Raw genomic sequence first — 20,592 nt, forward strand, 5'->3', positions numbered from 1 at the left:
ATAAAAAAGCTCTAAAAGGTGGAATATAAACAGCTTTAACATTCTATATATAGAACACCTTAAATAGGGATATAGAAGTTACTTAGTAATATAAAGGCATATGCTATAATTAATGCAAATCTTTTAACTTCTATAACAACAGAGCTTTTAGGCATTCAGCTTTAAGATGCAAATTATAAACTAAAGAGAAGGGAAAAAGATTATATGTAAGCTTTATTTTAAAAGAGATGCTCTACATTATTTTAAAAAGCAGATTAAATACATAGAAACTGTAAAGCAAAGGTTTATCTTCTAGTCTAGTATTGCAATAAGTTTTATCTTTACAGCTCCTTAGAAAGTAACAAGTGGCCTCCGCAGAAAGAAGCACTTGTAAGTTTAGCAAAAGTTTAAAGCAGACTTATTAACAGTTAAGAAGGAGAATAAGATAATACTAGTAGACCCAGCAATTAGTCACAAGAGACGGCAGTGGAAGATTCCTGCCGCAAGGGTATGGCATTCAGAAAGTGAGGGAAGTGAATGTGAAGACCAGGGCATTCTATCTCTACCTGTCTTAAACTATTCTTTAATATTTAAGTAGCTAAAAACAGAAATAATTTACATATTTGTACCTGTCTTCTAAGAAGAGTTAGGCATTCTGTGATAAGCATATGCTGTATTGCGCGCAATAGTAATAACTTTTTAAAGCTTAGAGTTTTGCTAGCAAGAGCTTTAACAGCGCTATTATAATTAAAATCTATTTTATATTTATAATTATTAGGTTTACAGGGCAATTAGTGGGGGGCTGTAAGCATTGTAATGTAGCTAGGGTTTTATAACTACCTATTACTAAGAAACTATCTTAGCATAGTACTAGCGCTAACTAAAAACAGTAGAGACAAACATTTATGTAAACTTGTCCTAAAAAGAGCATAGTTAGTAGGATACAGCGCCTAACTAAAAACAGTAGATTGTAAACATACTTAAAAGACTATAAAAATTTAAAATTGCTTATAGATTCTACTAAAGATGCTACTATTAAACTGTCTAAACAAGTTTTAGATTACGCATATCTTATCTCTCTTAAAAGAAGCATTAATTATTTTAACCTTTGTTTTTAACCCTACTAGCACTAGTCCTTGCAATAGCGCATGTACATCTTTTACTAGTATTATCTAAAGTCTTTTACTTACTAATGTATAATAATAAATATTGTCTTAAGCTATTATTACTACTAGTAGCTTTTCTTTTTAAGCTTAGTAGTGCTTAGAGAAAAGAAATATGCTCTAGTCCTTATAGCAGTACAGAATAAGCAGAAAGTGCTAGAGAATTGTCCCTAACTAAGAAGGGATTAAAATAGCAGGGATTTTAAAAGGACTATAATTATTCTGTAAAGCCTAGAAGTTTTGCAGTAATTGTAAGTAACTGCTCTACCCTTCTGCAGATTTAGAGTTGCTTTGCTAGTTTCTAGTAACATTAGCAGCTACTTGCTGCCTAGGTGTATTCTAAACATCTAACATAGTGTTAGCCTTATGCGTAAGGGGGATGTTCCCCTAGTTGCAGTTGTCTTAATTATCTTCCTAATTACCTCTCTAATTGCTTCCCTAGTCCTAAGTGTCCCCCTAGTTGTCCCCCTAGTTATTGTTCTTCTAGTTGTTTCTCTAGCTGTCCCTGCCTCCCTAGTTTTCCTTCTGGTCCCCCTAGTTGTCTTGGCTGTCTCCCTGATTGTCCCCCTAGTTGCCTCCCTAGGTGTCCCCCTAGTTGCCTCCCTGGGTGTCCCCCTAGTTGCCTCCCTGGGTGTCCCCCTGGTTGCCTCCCTGGGTGTCCCCCTGGTTGCCTCCCTGGGTGTCCCCCTAGTTGCCTCCCTGGGTGTCCCCCTAGTTGCCTCCCTAGGTGTCCCCCTGGTTGCCCTCCTAATTGCCTCCCTGATTGTCTCCCTAGTTGTCCCTCTAGTTGCCTCCCTAGTTGCCTCCCTAGCTGTTTCCCTAGTTGCCTTCACTCTAGTTATTATCTAGTAGAAGGAAATTTCTAAAAAAGTTTGTGTTATATAGGTAGAGGTACCTAAAAAAAGAGGAAAATATGTCTTAGTGCACTAAGAAAGAGCTAATGTACAGGTGTAGTGCACTATCTTAAAGTCTATACATATAAGGTAGGAATAGATAGTTCCTGTTAACCTTATAGAATTTAGTAAATGTTCTCCCACACAGCTAGCTTTTAGGCAGCAGAAATAGGTTTTATAACAACACTAAGGGAGTAAAGTGTTGCTTACAAGAACAAATTAGCTTAAAAGCCTTTAAAATGTTATTTACTATGCTATTTTAATCTAGCACTTTAAACTTGTTAGAGGGGAATTTGTCTTCTAGAAACCCTAGGACTAGCAGGACATATAGCTGCTTGTTTTAAAGTCTGTTCATAGTGCATAAGCTAAACCTAGTACAAGCAGCAAGCCCTATAAACTTAGCCTATACATCTTCCTATCTACTATAGTGTTTACAAGGAGCTTTATAATTGTCTAACTTTAGCTCTAAAAAATGTCTTATAGTGTAAAGCTAAACCTATTAATAAGCAATTTAAAATAAACAGGCAGGCTTAGTCTTACTTCTGTTAAAGACTTCTTTAGGGTTCTTAATATCTACTATTAAGCTTTATAAGAAACAATCCTACATAGCCTTTTAAATAAACTTGCTAAATGTAATAGGTGCTAAAGCTTTTATAGCTGTAGCACATAGTTTAAAGTATTTAGTGTCCTCTAAGAATATGTATATAGAAGGGATGCGCCCTTTAATAGCAAGAATTTGTTAGATAATAATGTCCTGCGCAGATTAAAAGACATTTTAAAAAACTTGTTTCTCTAAAAATAGTCTAGTTACTTTAGATCTGTTATGCAATAAATTTAATAGAGCAAGAAGTTGCAAAGTTTAGACTGTGCCTAAATCTAGGTACTAAGGCTTATATCCTTTAAGCACATTTTACTAGGTAGTGTGGATATGTTCTAGGTAACATATTAACTGCTACTTATATTAGCTTTAATAGTAATAGTAGTAAATACATACTTTATTACATTTTATTATTAACACCTGTTTTAACAACTCTGCCTAAAAATTAGCCTAAAGTCTAATAAATAGCACTAGATTGTTAAAAGCCTTTTATAAATTTCTACACTTTAAAGTTTTAACATTTACATGTTTGTTACTAAAGCAGATTATCTAGACATTAACTTAGTCTACGTCCTCTTACTTTTTATAATATTAGACATTCTAATAGATATCTTTATTGCAAAATTGCTAAGAGTAGTAATATTGTAACTGTATAGCATTTTAAGCTTTAAGGGGAAGGCCTAGAGTTATTAGTAATGTCTTAGGAGCAGATGCATTTCTTACTTTTTAAATAAAAGTCTACTACCTACTACTAATTAAAAGAGGGTAGAAACACTTTTACTACTTTAATGCAATGTCTTTCTTAAAGACATTTAAAGGTATTCTCTTCTAGGTCTAGTATCCTACTAGAAGTAGTTGTATAGTAAACAAAGTTATCTATAGACACTTCTAAAGTGCGTAAAATGCTATTAATAATAAAGTCCCCTACTAGGGCTAGGACTTAATTATTAAGACACTTACACCCTTATACCTTAAAGACTTTAATAAGATATAGCGCATGTTCTTTATTAAAGGTTTAGGTTATTTGTGTGTCTAGACTATAAAAGTACAGACAAGAGAGTAGCTCTCTAGCAGACCTGTAGTAGTGCCTGTTATAATTATAAAACTTAATTAGCACTTAAGTGTTGCTATTAGCAGAGGACATGTAGGACACACAACATAGGCATTAAGATAATTTAGACATGTTTTTAAAGAGGCTAGTTATTATTTTTAGGCAGGTTACATAATGCTATAAAATAAGATAAGTTTAGAGCAGTCTACTGCGCTTTAATTCTCGCCCCTATGCCACATTGCAACCACATAGCTTAGCTATAGCTAACAGGCACTAGCTTAAGCTTTGTAATAACTAATATAGACAGATTCTAGCAACTTGTCTAAAACTTACCTAAACTATATACTTAGCAGCCTATTCTTGTCTTCTTCTAAGGGAAAAAAAAGAGCTTAAAGATAGCGCTTTACAGTACTTATTTTTAAACAACAATACTAAAAAAAACTGCACAACGTGCATAGCAAGCCTTAGGGTTAACTATACATTCTTTAATTCTAAGAATTTTATTTTATTTGCAGACAGTAATCTTAGATTATAAATACATCCAGTGCATAACCTCTTAACTTACTATGTAACTACAAACTATTTAATTACCTAGGCTTGTCTAAACTTTTAAACAGTAATTAATATAATACTTACTTAAATTATTCTTCTAATATCTAGCACCTTTGTAATTTTTGTAGACAATTTTAATAACACTAAGCAGATCCTTAGTTAGCTTATAAGGTAGGCAACACTTAATATCTTTAGCACTCTTCCTACATGCACTTATCTCTAATTAATTATTGTTTATATAGCATTAAAAAATAAATTAACTTAGTATAATTTAAAATTAGTAACATTGCATACTTATATGTAGGGCATGTTCTTTTATATAACTATATTCTTTTTTAATAATTAACTCTCTCCTTCTACTAACTTTTACAGCCTTTAAAAACTTTTAAAAAAAGATACTAAGCTTACGTGTAATATAAAGGATAAGTCTTACTAGCTTTTTTTAGCTTTACATTTTTACAGTCTTTACAAGGCATCTTTAGGACACATTATAAGAATAATTGCGGAAGCATTTGATCTAGTTGCTGTTTGTTGAGAATACACTTTGCATAATGGAGATCTACAGCACTACATTTTTAAGTTTCTTTAGGCTGGGGTGAAGTATGCTACAGCTTATAATAATGTTACTACATAAATTGCCTTTAGCTTATTAATAGACGCTTATCCTACTAGCTACTATTATAAGTTAAGCACTTCTTTTATTATATAGACTAACTAAGATATAGCTTTTTCTCTAAAGATAATGTTTAATAAGTTATATAAAGGGTCCTGTTTAGCAGCATTTCTACTATTCTATAGACTAGGTAAGCTTGCTTAGCAATAATGTAACTAAGTTAAACAGAAATTCTGCTAGCACTTCTGCATGTTTAAGCACTAGCTTAGAGACTATAAAGGTGCATCTACTACTAAGTTACATGTAAGTATAAGTTATTTAACTAAGATACTCTAGAGCACTTTAAAGTTAAAAAATACATGTCTTTATTGCTTAGTATAGGCGCCTTAGCATACCCTTAGCTGTAGACATGCATTATGTAATACATGTGTTAAAATATTTAGAAAGGGGGTTATTAGAGAAGAATATAAGTTCTTGCTAGCTAAATGTGTCCTTTGTTAAGTTAGGTGCCTTACTATGCTCCTAAAGCCTCCCACCTGTAGAGTCTGCATTCTTAGGATTAACAGTGGGGGTATGTAAGGGGTTGTGCTGTTAGAATTTCTAATCTTACTTTAGCAGACACTTAGATCTAAATGTACATTAATAGAATTCTTTAACTTTGCTATTAGGATAAGTGCTAGTAAGTAAGATCCTTCTTACCTTCTAGCTATAACTTATACTTAAAGGTAGTCTTATTATACTCTCTATGTTTCTATGCTAGTAGGACATTAAAAAATGTTATAAAACCTTTAATAAAATAGTAAAAAGTTTTTTTTTTAGGCGCTAAACTTAATCTGTGTCTATAAAGCGTTTACAAGGCCTTCTTAAAGGCTGCATTAAAGACAGCATGTACAACTTAAAAAAACTTAAGTTCTGCTTGTAAAGCATATTTAGTCTTTATAGAATGTTTAGGACTCTAGAAACTAGACCTTCTTGACAGAAAGTAGCTGTTATTACAACTCCTATGTAGACTAGTTACGCGCACATATTCTTAAACTATAATGCAGCTAGTAATAGCTATAGTAAGTCTACTGCGCTATTATAAGAAACATCTAATAGTTAATCTAGGGTATAAGAGGACAAATAATGCTGCAATATAGAAGGCGTAAGTAAATTTATAAATCTAAGACAGTAGAGACTAATAATCTTTAGTGCAAGAGCAACAAGTGCGGCTCTAATATAAGGGCAATGCTATAAAAATTTTTTTTTTCTAATTATTAGTAGATTCTTTCTACCTATGTAATTTTAATCTAATTATGTTAGAGATAGCGCCTTAACTTATAATTACCTTGTTAAAATTGCTCTCTGTAAGCAGAAACATATATATAGGATAGTAAAATAGCTTCTAATATTATATTGTCCCTTAGAACTAGTACTAAAGAGCTATTTTAGAAACAAGAAGATACAGGCATAAGATTATAGATAGCTAAAATTCTCTTGCAGCTCTACTATGTAACTAACCTTGTTAGTACCTATATGTCTACCCTAGACAGAGAGAGAATATAGGAAAAAGTTGTAAGCTAGCAGACTAATAAGAAGGTGTATAATTTCTTCTAATTAAACATCTAGATTAATAAAACTCCTAACATAGATAACATTTCTAGTATAGATAAGCTAAAGAAAAGAGTTTAAATACAGCCTTTAAAAAAACTAAAGTGCTAAGAGATTATTTTAGCACTTTTTACATTATTATTTTACTATAAACTTAATTAAATGCTTATTTATAACAATAGTTATTATTAATGTGAAGGATCTATTTGCTGTTGTAATACTGGACAGAATGTTATCTAAGCTCTAACCTGCCTATTTTTCTTCCTACTAGAGTTTACCTTTGCAACAGGGATGCTAGCTCTGTTAAATAAAGAGGACGTTTGTTTGTAGTGCTAAAGATATAGTAAAGCTATTATTTTCTATATTTAACACTTTAGTAAGAGTATTTTAATTTGTTTTTAGACTAGCAAGCTTTAATACTGCAACCTAAGTAGCTTTTTAAACCCTCTAGTGTAGTTTATCTAGCAGCAGAAATTAGACGCAAAATTTAGGGTAGCAGATTATTATGCGCTAGGAATGTTTTATTGTTATAAATGCAATAAGGAAAGACTCTAGGGCTGTAAAAGGCAGGTGCAACAACTATATCTACTAATAAAGAAAAGGTTGTAAGTTAGATAAAAATAGAACTGTATAGCAAAATATAAGTAACTAATCTTCTTAAAATGTTAAGACATAATAAATTCTAAGAGACGCACCTAGTTCCCCTTACTTTCTGTAAAACGCAAGTTGCTATTTAATAACTTAGAACACTGTAAACTTTAAAGGCTCTTTCTAGTAAACTCTAGAGGTTATTTTAGTTAAGTAACTTCTAGGCTGCGACTACTAGCTATCTACAGTAAATCTCCCTAGGGTACTTATTAAAAGTTCCTTAAAGATAACTAAGCTAGGCTCTGTACTTTATTATATTGTGCCACCTTTCTGTTATTTATTATGTTTGTAATTAAAAAGCATCTCTAGATCCTAAGTGTTGCCTAACTTAATAATTTCTTTAAATGTATAAACCCTAACGTCCTAATATTAAAAGAGGTATACTTAGATTCTAAACTTTACTTTGTGTATAAGAGTTTTAGTGTTTCTCTAGGGGAGATTTAGGCTAGTCCTTCTTATAGCTTAGTAGATTTTAAGATTGCGGCTATTTGCAAAGAGGTCCTAAAGGGCCTGCAGTACGTCTATACTAGTTTAAACCTTTAGTATAGCTAGATTTCTATTAAGAATATTCTAATCTTCTAAGATAGTGTTATTAAGCTTAGTAAGACCTATGTTTTTTATTTATTTTTTAGACTAAAATGTCTACAGCAAATATTAGCTAAAGCATGTTAGAAAAGTAATTAGATAAATAAAAAAATATCTATAATATTAGAAACCTCTTTACACAGCTTCTTACGCCTTTAGTAAGTATATACAATTTAGCAGAGAATTTTATTAACTCTAAAAAATAGTTATAAAGAGTGTAAAACTTTTTTAAGTTAACATAGTCCTTTAAAGTCTTAGTAAAGCAGCTTCTTAAAAGTAACTTTTATTAGCTATTCTCTAGTTTAAGCTGCCTTATCCCTTATATTTAGATTACTAAAAGAACGCTTAAAGTAGATAGGGACTAGGAAATTCTTCTCCCTTAGAGCTTCTTGTTATTTCTGCACTAGAGATCTTTAGGCGTTTTCTAAACTAGCACTAGATAAATTTTACTCTAGCTTAGAACACTTAATAAAATGCTCTTAAAACTTATAAGCTGTTTTCCTATTAAAGGCTAAAAAAGCTGCTTAGTGCTAGTGTAAATAAAATGCTTTCTATTATACTTAATAATAAAAAAAACTTTTGCATTAATAAGAAGTCTTAATTTGTCTGCTTTTTTAAAGAGTGTGTTCCTCTGTTTTTAAACAAGTTCTTAATGTTGTCTTTTAGGTCCGTTAGATCTTTAACTTAACTTTATTATTTTTACTATTTAACTATTTAGGCTATTCTTTTTAACACTTAAGAATAAGTGCTAGATTTATTTTAATTATAGTAATTTATAAATAGCAATGTAATCTAGGTTAGTGTAGCTCTAGGGTTAATTTAAGAAGACATTATTAGCAGATGTTATATTTAGAATATTGCTATAAATAGTAAACTTATTTTTTAAAGCCTTTGCTAGCGTAGGCTTTTTAAGAAATTTTAAGCAGCTTATAGACTTAAGGGATGTAATTAAGAAGATTAAGTTAGTAAGAGGGATACTATATAAAGTATTACACATACTGCCTATTAAGAACGTAATCCTTTATGCTTTTACATTAATAGAAGCCTAGTTATATACTTAGGTGCTTAGTTATAAGTTAAGCAAAACTAAATCTAGGCTCTTTAAGAATACATTTTCTAATATAATTTTACAGCTAAATATACTCTATACTGCAATATTACGCAGGGTATAAATAACTTTTCTTAGTAAGAACCTCCTTACTTTAAAGGCGCGCATGTATAGCCCTAGATTAAAAAGAAGCTAAATAGGATATAATATAACACTTAGAGTCTCTGTTAAAGGGCCTTTTAGAGAGTGGCCTCTGCTAGAGCATCTTATACAAGCAACCTTTGCAGATTCTGTAGACCTATTAGATCCTGCATAGGTGTGGGTGAACACTATATTAACTTATGTTAGTATTTACTGTTTTAGTTTTATGCTTTTAACTTACACAGCGTGTAAGCAAGCGCAACTAGAGTAGGCTAAAAGTAGATATATATAGGAATTAGAGAGTAGATATAGCTAATACAGATTTATCTAGTTAGAGGGCTTAGTAGAGTTAGTACTAGATCTATATTTAGGGACTTAGAAATAGGCATGCGTGACCTCTTAGTTCTCTAGTTAAGCCTATGCGCTAACGCTTATAGATAAACTTATAATTAACCTTTACTAAAGCCCTAGCCTAGTTTATCTTAAAGAAGAGTTGCTTTCTAGCTAGGAAGTAAAAAAGGTAGAACTATATCTAAATAGCCTATTAGCTTACCTACATATAAGAATTAAATTAAGTATAAAAGGCTAATGTATAAAAAAAATAGTTGCAGTAATAAATTTTTTTAGTTTTTAGTAGATTAGAGGACTAGTCTTATAAAAAGAATAAATTTTATTATACCTTTTACACAACATTACATTTTTTTCTAGCTACTTTACTAAGATGCAGACTTTCTAACTTTAAGCAGTGCGCTTGTTTATTTATTGTGCTACTATCTATGTAGTAGTTTACAGCAAGGGACAAACACTTTAATAGATTATTAGGAGTTACTTTGTAACTATAACATGTGTTAATTAAACAGATAAGTCTTTATATAACTTACTAACATGCTATTAGAAAGCTAAGAAGTTATTATAATAGTGTTAGTTGTATACTATGTCACTCTAGTTGCGCACCTTAGTTGTTATAATTACTAATTTAGGTTAGTTTTAAACACATGTTAAGCTAAACCTGTAACTGCTAAGCTATAGCTAGTAAAGCTACAGAAAATTTCCCCTTCTTTTTTCTTTAAACTTTACGCGTATCTATAATTGCAACTCCTAGATGTCTAATAATTACTTATAACTATAGTCTTTTAACTAGGATCTTGCTAAATATTGCAAAATTAAATAGAAGCCTAGAGTTAAACTCTAGAAACACTTACTTTCTCTTATTATAAGTTTTGTAAAGTTATAATAGCATGTTATAATTACCTTTAAAAGATCCCTTTATTTAGATAAAGCAGCTTGCGCAAATAGAAAGAAAAAGTGCATAGATCTACAAAACCTTTATTTATGCCTTAATTTTAACTGTTTAAAGCTTGTTAATAACATAGTAACAGAGCTTCTTATTAAGTAGGAACACAATAACACTTCTCTAGCTTATAAGAATAATATTACTTTACCTAATAGTGTTTTTTTATTAAAAACTACACTTTATGTTAATAGTAAGTACTTCTTTGTGTATACTAAACTGTAACTTTGTGTGTGTAAAGATTTATTCTATGTGCAGTTTCCTACTATTAATTACAACACACATACAACTATAAAGCTTTCTACAATCACTACAATCCGCCAGCTTAGCGCTGGTGTACATGAAGTGCACGTTAGTAGTAGAAAGCAGTTGTATGTTTATAAGTAAGTAGACAAGCTGCTCTATAAACCTAAAGATAGCAAGGTTCTTAGTTAAGAGCTGCAGAACCTTTAGCTGTTCTATAGCACAAAGAGTATTGTACAGCTAGTAGCAGCAGTTGTCTCTTGCAATCTATATTGTACTTTTAGAGAAACTGCAGCGTACAAGGCCTTTAAAGCATACAACTCTAATCAATCTGCGGGGTCTAGTGAAACACATTAGTCCGACCAAAACACGAACACAGCTCCCTCGACTGTTCTACACAGCGTCCTTCTCAAATACCATCTAAATAGCACATTAGCAGATGCGCTACAGAGCTTACAAGAGACTCCATAAATAACTAGTACATAGCAAAGATAGAGGCTATAAATTATTAAAGCACTGTCCTATATTTATAAGCAACAGATAACATATATAGATCTTAAGCTATTAAATATCTTAATTAGCGCAGAGAATAACATAGTGTTAAGTAATGTTAGCAGAATTAGAGGCGTTACAAGGAACTATCTAGCGCTAGAGATGCTTAATGTACTAGACCTACTTGCTAAAAGCTTAGAAGCACAGACATAGAATAATATATAAGCGCTTAGCAAGATAATCTTAGATATAAGAGACGCTACATTAAATAAAATTAAAAAAAAGCAACTCTTAAAAATTATATAAGTTGCTATAGTAGATAAACCTTTATCTTGTCTATTTTTTTACTAAATTATTTCTTTATTTCTAAGCATTTAAGCTTTATAAATTAACATTATTAAAATTAAAGCTGCTATCTATGCAATTGCCTATCTAAGCGCTTTAGTAAAAAGATTTAGCAGTAACCTATTATTTCTTACCTAAACCTTCTTAACAAATACTATACTTTTTATTACATCTAGAAAAATAGCATAAACCTCTAGTAGTTTTTAAATCTTCTAAGCTACTATTACACACCTTTTTTGCCTTCTTAGCTTTATTACATGCCTTCTAAAGATATTTTGTGTAATGTCTACAAGAATAGACACAAGTTAAATATAAATATATAGCGTAATTAATTTAGTCTGTACTAGAGATTTTTAATATATTAATTAACTACTTACTTGCTAAATTCTTATTAAATAATGTAGAAACTCTACTTACCTAATACTTTAAGGTGCTAACATAGTGTTTTTTAATTAGGCTACCTTTGCTTTGTTTAAGAAGGTATAATAAGGGAATACTTATGCTTAGCTATTTATGCTAACCCCTAGAATAGGTACTCTAAATTCTAGCACAACTAAGATAGCCTAGAAGTATTAGAGAAGAAGGTATGTATATAAGAACAGTATAGTTAGCTTTGCAGTTAAGGAGGCAGGTCTTATAAAAAGTGTAGTGTACAGAGAAAAAGAGTTAAGTAGTAATAGTTTAAAACTGTCTGCTTAAAGATTAGCATTAAGTGTTATTAATAAAGTAGAGAGTTACCTACCTACTTTAAAGCTAGAATATTTTATCCCTTGCACTAGGCGTCTAGATTACATTTATAACTAAAGTTTAAATTTTTATTAATTAACTTTTATAGTTAATCTTCTTAACTTATCTTCTAGCTGCTCTATAGTACTTTTAAAAGTAGTAGTAGCTTTAGCTCTAAGTGTTCTGCAATTATTAGAAGGGATGCAGAAGCTAGTTTTTATGTAACAAGTCTAGTAGACTTTAGTTACTAGCTTGCAAAGCGCTTCTTTGCTATAACTACCTTAGGCAATTATAACTTTAAGGTAGGACATCTGCACTATTAGTGTCTTGCAAATACTGTGCAGAGCGCGCTGTTTTAAAAGTTGTAGTTTGCTAACGCTAGGTCACATGCTCCCCTTAGGTAACATAAGTTAAGCGGCAGTCTACTAGGGTGCTGCTTAAGGCTTGCTTAGTCTTTAAGTAAAGCTGCTTTGTTTTTAAGCTGCTTACATTGCAGGTTAGTATCTTAACACTGCTGCTGCCTTCTTCTGCCTAGTATCATGTGCTACTATTTAGGGAACTAGCCATCTAAGGTGCTTAAGCTAGTAGTAACTTCTGTTTAGCTCTTATAATAGATTATAGTGCTTAGGGCAAAAAGGCCTATCTTCTAGTCTACATATAGTTAAGAATAGTTATAGAGTATAACATTAAAGTTTTTTATTAAAAAATTAGGTCTCCTAACCTAATATTACAGCAGGTAACATTTAGTGTAGATGTATACTAGCGCTTAAAGTATAAGAATAAGTTAAACTTTAGCTAGCGTTTAGCAGATTATAAGCTAATAAAAAGTGCTAATGTTTTTCTAGCTAGCCTCTTAGCCTTCACGCAGACGCTTTTACTTTCTTTTTTTAACTATCTCTTTTTATATATCTTTTTATATCTTACGCTTCTTTAAGTAAGCTATAATAATTTGTAATGCTAATATAGTTATAATTACAGATAATCTAGTCTAGGCTAATAAGTAGAGGCCTAGACAGCTTTCACAACTTTTTTAATTTAATATGTAAGGATGTAGGTGTTCCTAGTTCTACTTAAGTGTTAGATTAGGTTAGAAATAAAGGTAAAATGTACTAGTTATAGTATAGCGTAATTCTAATGTATGCACAGAAACCTAGGATCTATTAGTTATTCTTGTTTCTGCTCTATAATCTCTCTCTGCCTCTTATTATCTGCCTTTAAGCTGTAGTAGTAGGAACCTTTTTAAAAATTTATTAAAACTTATAGCAGCAGTTAACTCTAAAGACTTTAACATTAAATAAATAACCCCTCTTCTAAAAGTAATACTTAGTAAAGTGTTTAACAATGTTATCTAGAATAAGGTTTACAATGCTGTTACTAAATTAACCCTTTTACTTTATTTTTTATTGTTTTTTTAGTAAACACTATAGTTTTGCAGCATAAGCAGCTTTACAAACTTAACTAAACACTGCAAATACATAGATAATGTGCTAAAGGAGGAGCTAAGGCCTATGTATATTAGGGTCTCTAGTTTTTTTAAAGCCTTCTTTAGCAAAATCACAGGCCTCTAGCCAGCAGCGTAGGCTGTGTTTAAAAGGTGTAAAGTAGGGGATAACCCTCTCTACTAGGACAAAAGCAGCTGGCAGGGCTGGCCTAAAGGGGCAAGGGAAAAGGATGTCCTAAGCTAGTTTACAGAGGTTACAGGCTAATTTATAGACTTTATAAAAGAGCACTAGCCTGCCTCTAGAACTTAATAGCAACTGTTAGCACAGCCCTATTAGCCCTTATAAAGCTCTATAGCTAACTGCAAGCTAGATGTTAGCTTTATAGATAACTTAAGCGCTAGTGTAGACTTAAAATGCTACTAGAAGTAGATTTTTATGCTAGAAGAGCTTAAAAGTAACTTATTAGCTAATAAAGCCTTAAAAGCGTAGCTAGACCTAGGGCAATATGTAAAGGAGATGCTAGCTGCTTAAAATAGTTGCTGCTTTATCCTTAGCTTTACTTTCTATAAATTACTTCTGCAGCTGTAGGAGTTTAACTAACTAAGGGGTATCACGTCTACGCAGTTTAATATTAATAAAGACAGGCTATAATTTATATTTATAGTGTTAGGGTTCCTCTAGCTAAATAAGAAGCAGCTTAGATTTAACCCTTCTATTATTACAGCTAAAGACAGTTAGTACATTAAGATTAAATAAAATAATCTAAAAAAACACCTTATTATTAATAAAGTAATAAAGTAAGCACTTTATATTACTAGCTAGGCCACAACCTGCTAGAAAGCCTATTATAAAGAAGATAATTTATAAATGCCTTTTATTATTAAAGACTTATAGCAGTTTCTAGAGCGTAAGGAGGAGAAAGAGCTGTTGCGCAAAGCAACTAACAAGGGCGTAGTTAATGTCGCAAGATACTACCACCATGAAACAGTCTGTGTAGGTAGCTAGGACAACAATATCCACAGGAACGTGCGACAAGGTCTAGACATAATAAAAGTAAAAAACTATAAACTAGAAAGCTTAATGCTGCCTTTAAGCACAGTTAGACGCCGCATCTCGCGGAAAGGCTGAAGCGCGGCCGGACAGAAGCGGTCCTTAAGCTGTACAGACGTCCTGTTGCCGCCCAGCAAGCGTACGTGTTTAAGCTTTCTAGTAAAAAGTAAAAAGGCAATAGTAAATTAAGTGCATTACTATGTTATTATCTAAGACTATAGGAAGGCTATCTATAAGGTAAACTTAAGAGTTAGGCTTCTTACTGCGCTAGAAGGTTGTATTAAAGAATACAAGTTATTACACACCTATGCTAGTATACTGCAACGCAATATCTTACTAAATAATCTTATAGTAAACAAAGAAAATAATAACCTATTATAGTGCACGTTTTTAATTAACCTTAACCTTGTAATTAAAGAGCAACAAAAAAATTATTTAGAAGCATAAAAAAAGACTAGTACATAAGCATTTATAGCAATTAAAGTGCTTCTAGACAATAAAAAGCATTTGTTTATACATAATCTAGAATTATTCTTCTAGGTGCTCTTCTAGATGTGTATTTACTATAATAGGCTAAACTAGAAGAGAGTTGTTTTATAATTTAAAAAGTAAAATTACCTTAACATAAAAAAGTTAGCTAACTTAAAAAAAGTGTTGTAGGTAATAAAAAAGATTTTCTTAGAATAGTAAAAAAAAACTTTACACTATATTATTAACTATTAATCCCTTACATTAACTAATTACAGAGGAAGGTGTTTTCTAATAGTAAGAGATAAAGAGAGCTAAACCTAAAGTTATATTTAAAAATAAAAGAAATACTCTAAACAGCTCTAAGTAACTTAAAGGAATTAAAAGGATATATACTTTATGCCTTATTAATCTAACATACTCTATCTGCCTCTAAATTTTAGCCTTTTCTAGCGTTTATATAAGATAATATTAACGTAATTCTTTATAAAATAAGGCATAGTGTGTTTTTTTATTTAATAATGTTCTATGTCTTACTATATCTCTAGAATTATTATTTTAACAGAAGAGCTTAACTTCTTTAAATATACTAGTAATCTTATTTTAAAGATTAAGAGCATAGATGCATCTAGTTTAGGCATATACATAAAAGATACACTAATAGTACAGCCTTTAGCATTTTTAGTAGTAATATACTTTAGAAAAACATTAGCATAGCTAGTCACTTCTGCATCTCTCCTGTCTTAGCGTATAGAGTTTTAAGCAGAAGACCTGTTTACTACCCTGCTACCTTACTATGCTTAAACAACTTAGATCCCTCTGCTTGCTCTCTTAGCAATCCTACCTCCTGCGCTACTACCCCTCTCCTGCCGCTATATTAAGCGTTTAACGCTGTAATATAGCTTACTTATTACGCAATTAAAAGCAAGCTTTTAAAAGTTTTAATTATTATATAAAAAAAAACTTAGCGCAACATAGATAAGAATAGCAGACCTTATAAACAAGCACAGCAGACACCTTATAGGCATAAGCATAGCAGACGCCTAACAAACAAGCACTTTAAGCATAGCAGACAATAAGCATATCAGACGTTTTAAAGGCTTAACGCTAATATTTAATAAGTTTATAATGTTAATACTATTTATTAGAATAATATATAACTTTAGACAATAGTAAGGCAGCACTGCTATAAGAAATAAGAGAATTATAAGCTGTCTAGAAGTATAGAAAATAGAATAGGGATAATTAGAACATTAAATACCTGTAGATGTTAACAGACAAGGTAGTAGCTTAGCAAAGCGTTAGCAAGGTCTTAGACACTAGATAATTAGAAGTTATGTCTAGAAGGAGTGCACAGCAGGAAGCCTTAGCGCGCAGTAATAACAGCTATATGTTCCTACTAACATTATTTTTCTAGTTACACCTACTACTCTATAATGTTATATAAAGTAGGGTATGCAATCTTATAAAAGTTTATTATCTTTTAAATGTTATTTTACTTCTTACTTACTCTATAACTATGCATGTTTAACTCTTTAGGTGGGAGTAAGCTTGTGTGTACTACTGCGTATCTCTTTTGCATAGTAACTAGGTCTAGTTTAGTCTGTTGCATATTACACTTACTATGTTTCTATGCTTATTCTTGCAGTTTCTAGGTCTAAAGAGTGCTGCACTAGTACATCCCTTATTCTTAACAACTGTAATATTTGCCCTAGGGAACAATGTTAGTATTGCTAGAAAGCGCAGTTAGTGTACTTATTTCACCTAGGTTGCCTTTATATACCTTATTAGTTGCTTAATAGCTAGAAACTGCTTAAAGACAACAGCTAGCACTTATAATGTGCTTAAGCAATAGCGCATGTACTAGTCTTGCAGAACATGCAAGCTCTAACACACTAATTACTTATTAACACCTAGTATATATTATTCTAAAGGATTATAAATATAGTATCTAATTAGACGCTACTAGCACACCTACTATAACAACTTTAAGATAATCTACTTACAGAGCTTTAAAAACACGTCTTTGCTTTTTTACTTAACAGTCTAGGCAGCTATCCTATCTTCTGCAAAAGTACTCTTAATGTGCTTAAAAAGCTGTGCTTATGGCTAGAAAATTAACATTATAGTGTATCTTACAATAGTGCGCTGTTCGCGCGATAGAGTAGTACTAAGCAGCTGTTATGTCTTATAGGTTTTTATAATAATTATGTTTAAAGCTTAGTGCAAATTAGCATAGCTAACAAAAGCTAAAAGTACATTATAATTTAATAGCATAATTCTTATATTACTAATATAGCCTTTATTAGTTGTAACTTAGATCTAGCGTTAGCTACAGTGGCTACAGCGCCCTTGCGTTCTACCTTTAATTATTACTTTATAGGCGCCCTATGTTTAAGCACTGCTAGGCGTCTTCTCTTAAAAAAGGAGGCTTTAGACATAGTTTATAAGAGCAGTAAAATAAGTAAAAAGTGCAATAGTAAAAGGGCAGACAGCAGCTTTATAAAAAGGGGAGAGTAAGAGAATAAAAGAGTGCGCGTAAAAGAGAGTAAACACTGTAGGTTAAGACCCTCTTTTATATATATATATTTATACATATGTGGACTGCGTGGGGGGGCGGAGCTTAAGGGTGTTAGAAAGGGCTGCCCAGCAGAGAGCGCTGCGCCACTGCACAATAGGCAACCACAGTGCTAGGAAGCGCGCAGGCACATCTGGACACAGTTTGCAGGCTTCCGGACGCCAGAGTGAGCGGGCGGGTCAGGGGGGAACGCCGCTATATTGGATGAGGGAAGAGAGGGCGTGTATGGGAAGCCTTAGAGTCGGTCGACGAGGTGTGGGCGTTGGAGGGGAGAGCTGGTGCTAGCTTGTCACCAAAACTATCAGTAACGTAGGACGAGGCGGGCCCGGGAAACGATACATGACATAAGCAGATTTACGATACGGGCGGCCAGTGCCGACCAGGGCTTGGCGGGTAGCGCAAACGCCCGCCGTGGAGACTTTCTATTAACACAGTGCTTATTTGTTTTCATACTAGTTAAATCTTTATATAAACAGAACAGCTATAGATAAGCTTTTTAAAAGTTTTTACTTACGCTAAAAACACTATAATCTTAGTAGAAACTTAGAAAACTATAATCTTTTATGTTAATTAAGTTTTAGTAGATACTAACACGATCTATTAGCAAAGTAGATAAAATCTTGTAGTGTAACTAACACTATAAGTAAAAACATAATTTTGATTATAACAAATGTACCTTAAAAGTGTACCAGCTACTCTACTAAAAATCTACTAAATCTACACTCTATTCTAGTCTATAATAGCGCTTTGAAGCTTTGTAAAGCGTAGTATTGCATTCTATACTATTCTAGTACTACATCTACCTTCTTCTTACACTGCGCAAGTTATGTTATATCTTATAGCACTATTTATAGTATCTTATAAGCTTATTTTTTATTACTATACAGTTTAAATTCTTTTAGAAATCTTAAGTATAGGCTATCTTTAAGTATAAAAGCACTTTTATACTATAAGTATCTACTTTCTTTTATATAACTTATAACATATAGTAGCTGTATTTACTGCCCTAAGCTTAGCAACACGCTTTTATACTAATATAAGTTTATATATAACTATTATTAGGCTTTTTAAAACTTTTTAAAAGCGTTTTTAATAACGTTTATAAGCGTTTTTAATAACGTTTATAAGCTATTTATATGCCTATAAACTTTTTTATTAAACTAGTGTTAATTATAACTTAAATTACTGTCACGATTGTGCACGAGTAAGGTTATAGAGCTTCACGGAGGTCTAGTTTAATTACTACGTGAGGTATTATAGTAGGTACAAGACGTTGTGTAAGGAATAGAAAAGTTTAGAAAGAAATTAGTAATTAAATACTTAGCTTAAAAGTCTAAGCGCTTTAAGTATAAATTAAGCCTATTCTAGGTTTATTTAGTGTTAAAGAAGTTTATGCTTAAGTTTATATCTATGTTATATTATGTTTATGTTAGACGTGCACTAATAATACTCTAGTACGCGTCTAATACAGTTATGTCTAGGATCTAGAGAGGATACTGTAACAGTACCCCCCCCTTTATTAGGAAGGGAATCCTTTACATTAGTAGTTCTAGCATTAAGTTGTCTTTATTAAAGTATAGGTTTAGTTTAAATAGGTATTAGGCATAAAATTAGGTTACTGTAGAGTTCTTTTATAGAGCTTCTACAAGTTCCTATAACAGTTTGTTGTATCTAGTTTATTTTATAAAGTATTTATAGATATGTTTCTTCTTATTAAACTAGATCTATTTAATGTCTTCTATAACATATTTTAGTTTATTATTTATAATAACAGGTTTAGGTAGCAGGTTTAGCTGTCTAAGTAGATAGTTAGATTTAAAGGCTGCTTAGCGCAGCAATAATATGTAGAACACAGGGTGTATCTTTATGCTGTTAGGTAAGATTAATTAGTAAGCATGTAATAAGACTATATAAGCTACTATAAAGGGGCTAAGGTTCTTCTAATTAAGTTTTTTTAATTATTAGTTTATTTAGATATTTCTAGCGTCTAGCTAGACCTTCTTACTAGCTACATACATAAGGGCAAGAGTTTAAAATTAGTTTACGTACTCTTATTAAAAAGCTTAAGCCTATGTAAGCTTTTTATAAACATATTTAAATATATTTTAGATCTTATTAATAAGTCTATTTACATTTATTACTTATATAAATTAATAAGTTAGTTAAGGGGTATTTAAAAGTAGTTTAAATTTTATTTAAAGGTAGTATCTATAGTTTGCTAAGAATAAGGATACTTATGTTAATTTAGATATTATGTTATTAGCTTTAAACTATGCTATAGCTAACTATTTTACTTAGTTATCTTACTAGTAGTTTATGTACACTTATAAAACTTATTTTATTATAGTGTTTATGTTCTTAGTCTAGCTGTTAGTCTCTAAGTAAAAAGCTATAAATAGATAAAAGATAATTTAAAGCTATTTACAAAGTTTGTCCTAAAAGGCTAAGACAAACTGTGTACCTTTATCTAATATAATTATGTTAGGCAGGCTATAGTAAACTTATATGTATTAGTAGAATAACTAGGCTATATTAGGGGCAGTTATAGAGAAATATAGTATTAGGTGTTAATACTTAGTTAAGTAATTAACAACTACTATAATATTTATATACTCTTTAAATAAAAGTAGGTTTATAATAAAATTAATTAATATATCTTTCTAAGCTTATTTAAGAATTAAGAGTAGTTTAAGTAGGCTATTATACTTTTTTTAAAAGGCTTTTACTTTACAGTAAGTATAGCAACAGGATACATATTAGCGTACAGTATAGAACATGCAGGGCTAGTAGTACTCTCTCTGTAGTAGGTTAAGAGTCTTTTCTCTGCCTAGGTGTTCTTTAACAGGCAAGTTATGTATAATTTAAAGTAGTTTAATTTTTAGTTTATTAAAATTAAAGATTATAAGTTAGTTATAGTAATATAGCTTACTATTTTAGTTTTTATAGTTAGCTAGTGTTACCTTTTTTAACTAACTAGTGCTGTTTTAGAGTAGGTCTAAAGTTTCTTAAATAAATTTATTATTTAGATACTTATTAGTAATAATTTAATTAATTATTTATTTTATTTTATTTAAGTTAAGGTCTAAAAATAGCTTA

General features: G+C 31.2%; 3 protein-coding genes across 3 annotated transcripts; 2 read left to right on the forward strand and 1 right to left on the reverse strand.

Annotated features, from left to right (window-relative positions):
- Positions 1–1,508: 1,508 nt before the first annotated feature.
- Positions 1,509–1,991, forward strand: BDR25DRAFT_309434 (uncharacterized protein; the record flags this gene model as incomplete). The annotated part of the gene is made up of 1 exon (XM_033691090.1): positions 1,509–1,991. The coding sequence occupies one exon, from the start codon at positions 1,509–1,511 to the stop codon at positions 1,989–1,991; it is 483 nt and encodes a 160-aa protein (XP_033553978.1).
- An 8,908-nt stretch (positions 1,992–10,899) lies between these two features.
- On the forward strand, positions 10,900–11,100 carry BDR25DRAFT_209244 (uncharacterized protein; the record flags this gene model as incomplete). The annotated part of the gene is made up of 1 exon (XM_033684600.1): positions 10,900–11,100. A coding segment is annotated over one exon (201 nt), but the record flags the coding sequence as incomplete, so codon positions are not given.
- Positions 11,101–17,608: 6,508 nt separating this feature from the next.
- On the reverse strand, positions 17,609–17,947 carry BDR25DRAFT_349033 (uncharacterized protein; the record flags this gene model as incomplete). The annotated part of the gene is made up of 2 exons (XM_033694496.1): positions 17,609–17,730; positions 17,806–17,947. 2 exons carry the CDS (start codon positions 17,945–17,947, stop codon positions 17,609–17,611), a joined length of 264 nt encoding a protein of 87 aa, XP_033553980.1.
- Positions 17,948–20,592: the final 2,645 nt, after the last annotated feature.

This window comes from Lindgomyces ingoldianus (genome assembly GCF_010093535.1).
Source record: "Lindgomyces ingoldianus strain ATCC 200398 unplaced genomic scaffold BDR25scaffold_2, whole genome shotgun sequence".
NCBI lineage: Eukaryota > Fungi > Ascomycota > Dothideomycetes > Pleosporales > Lindgomycetaceae > Lindgomyces > Lindgomyces ingoldianus.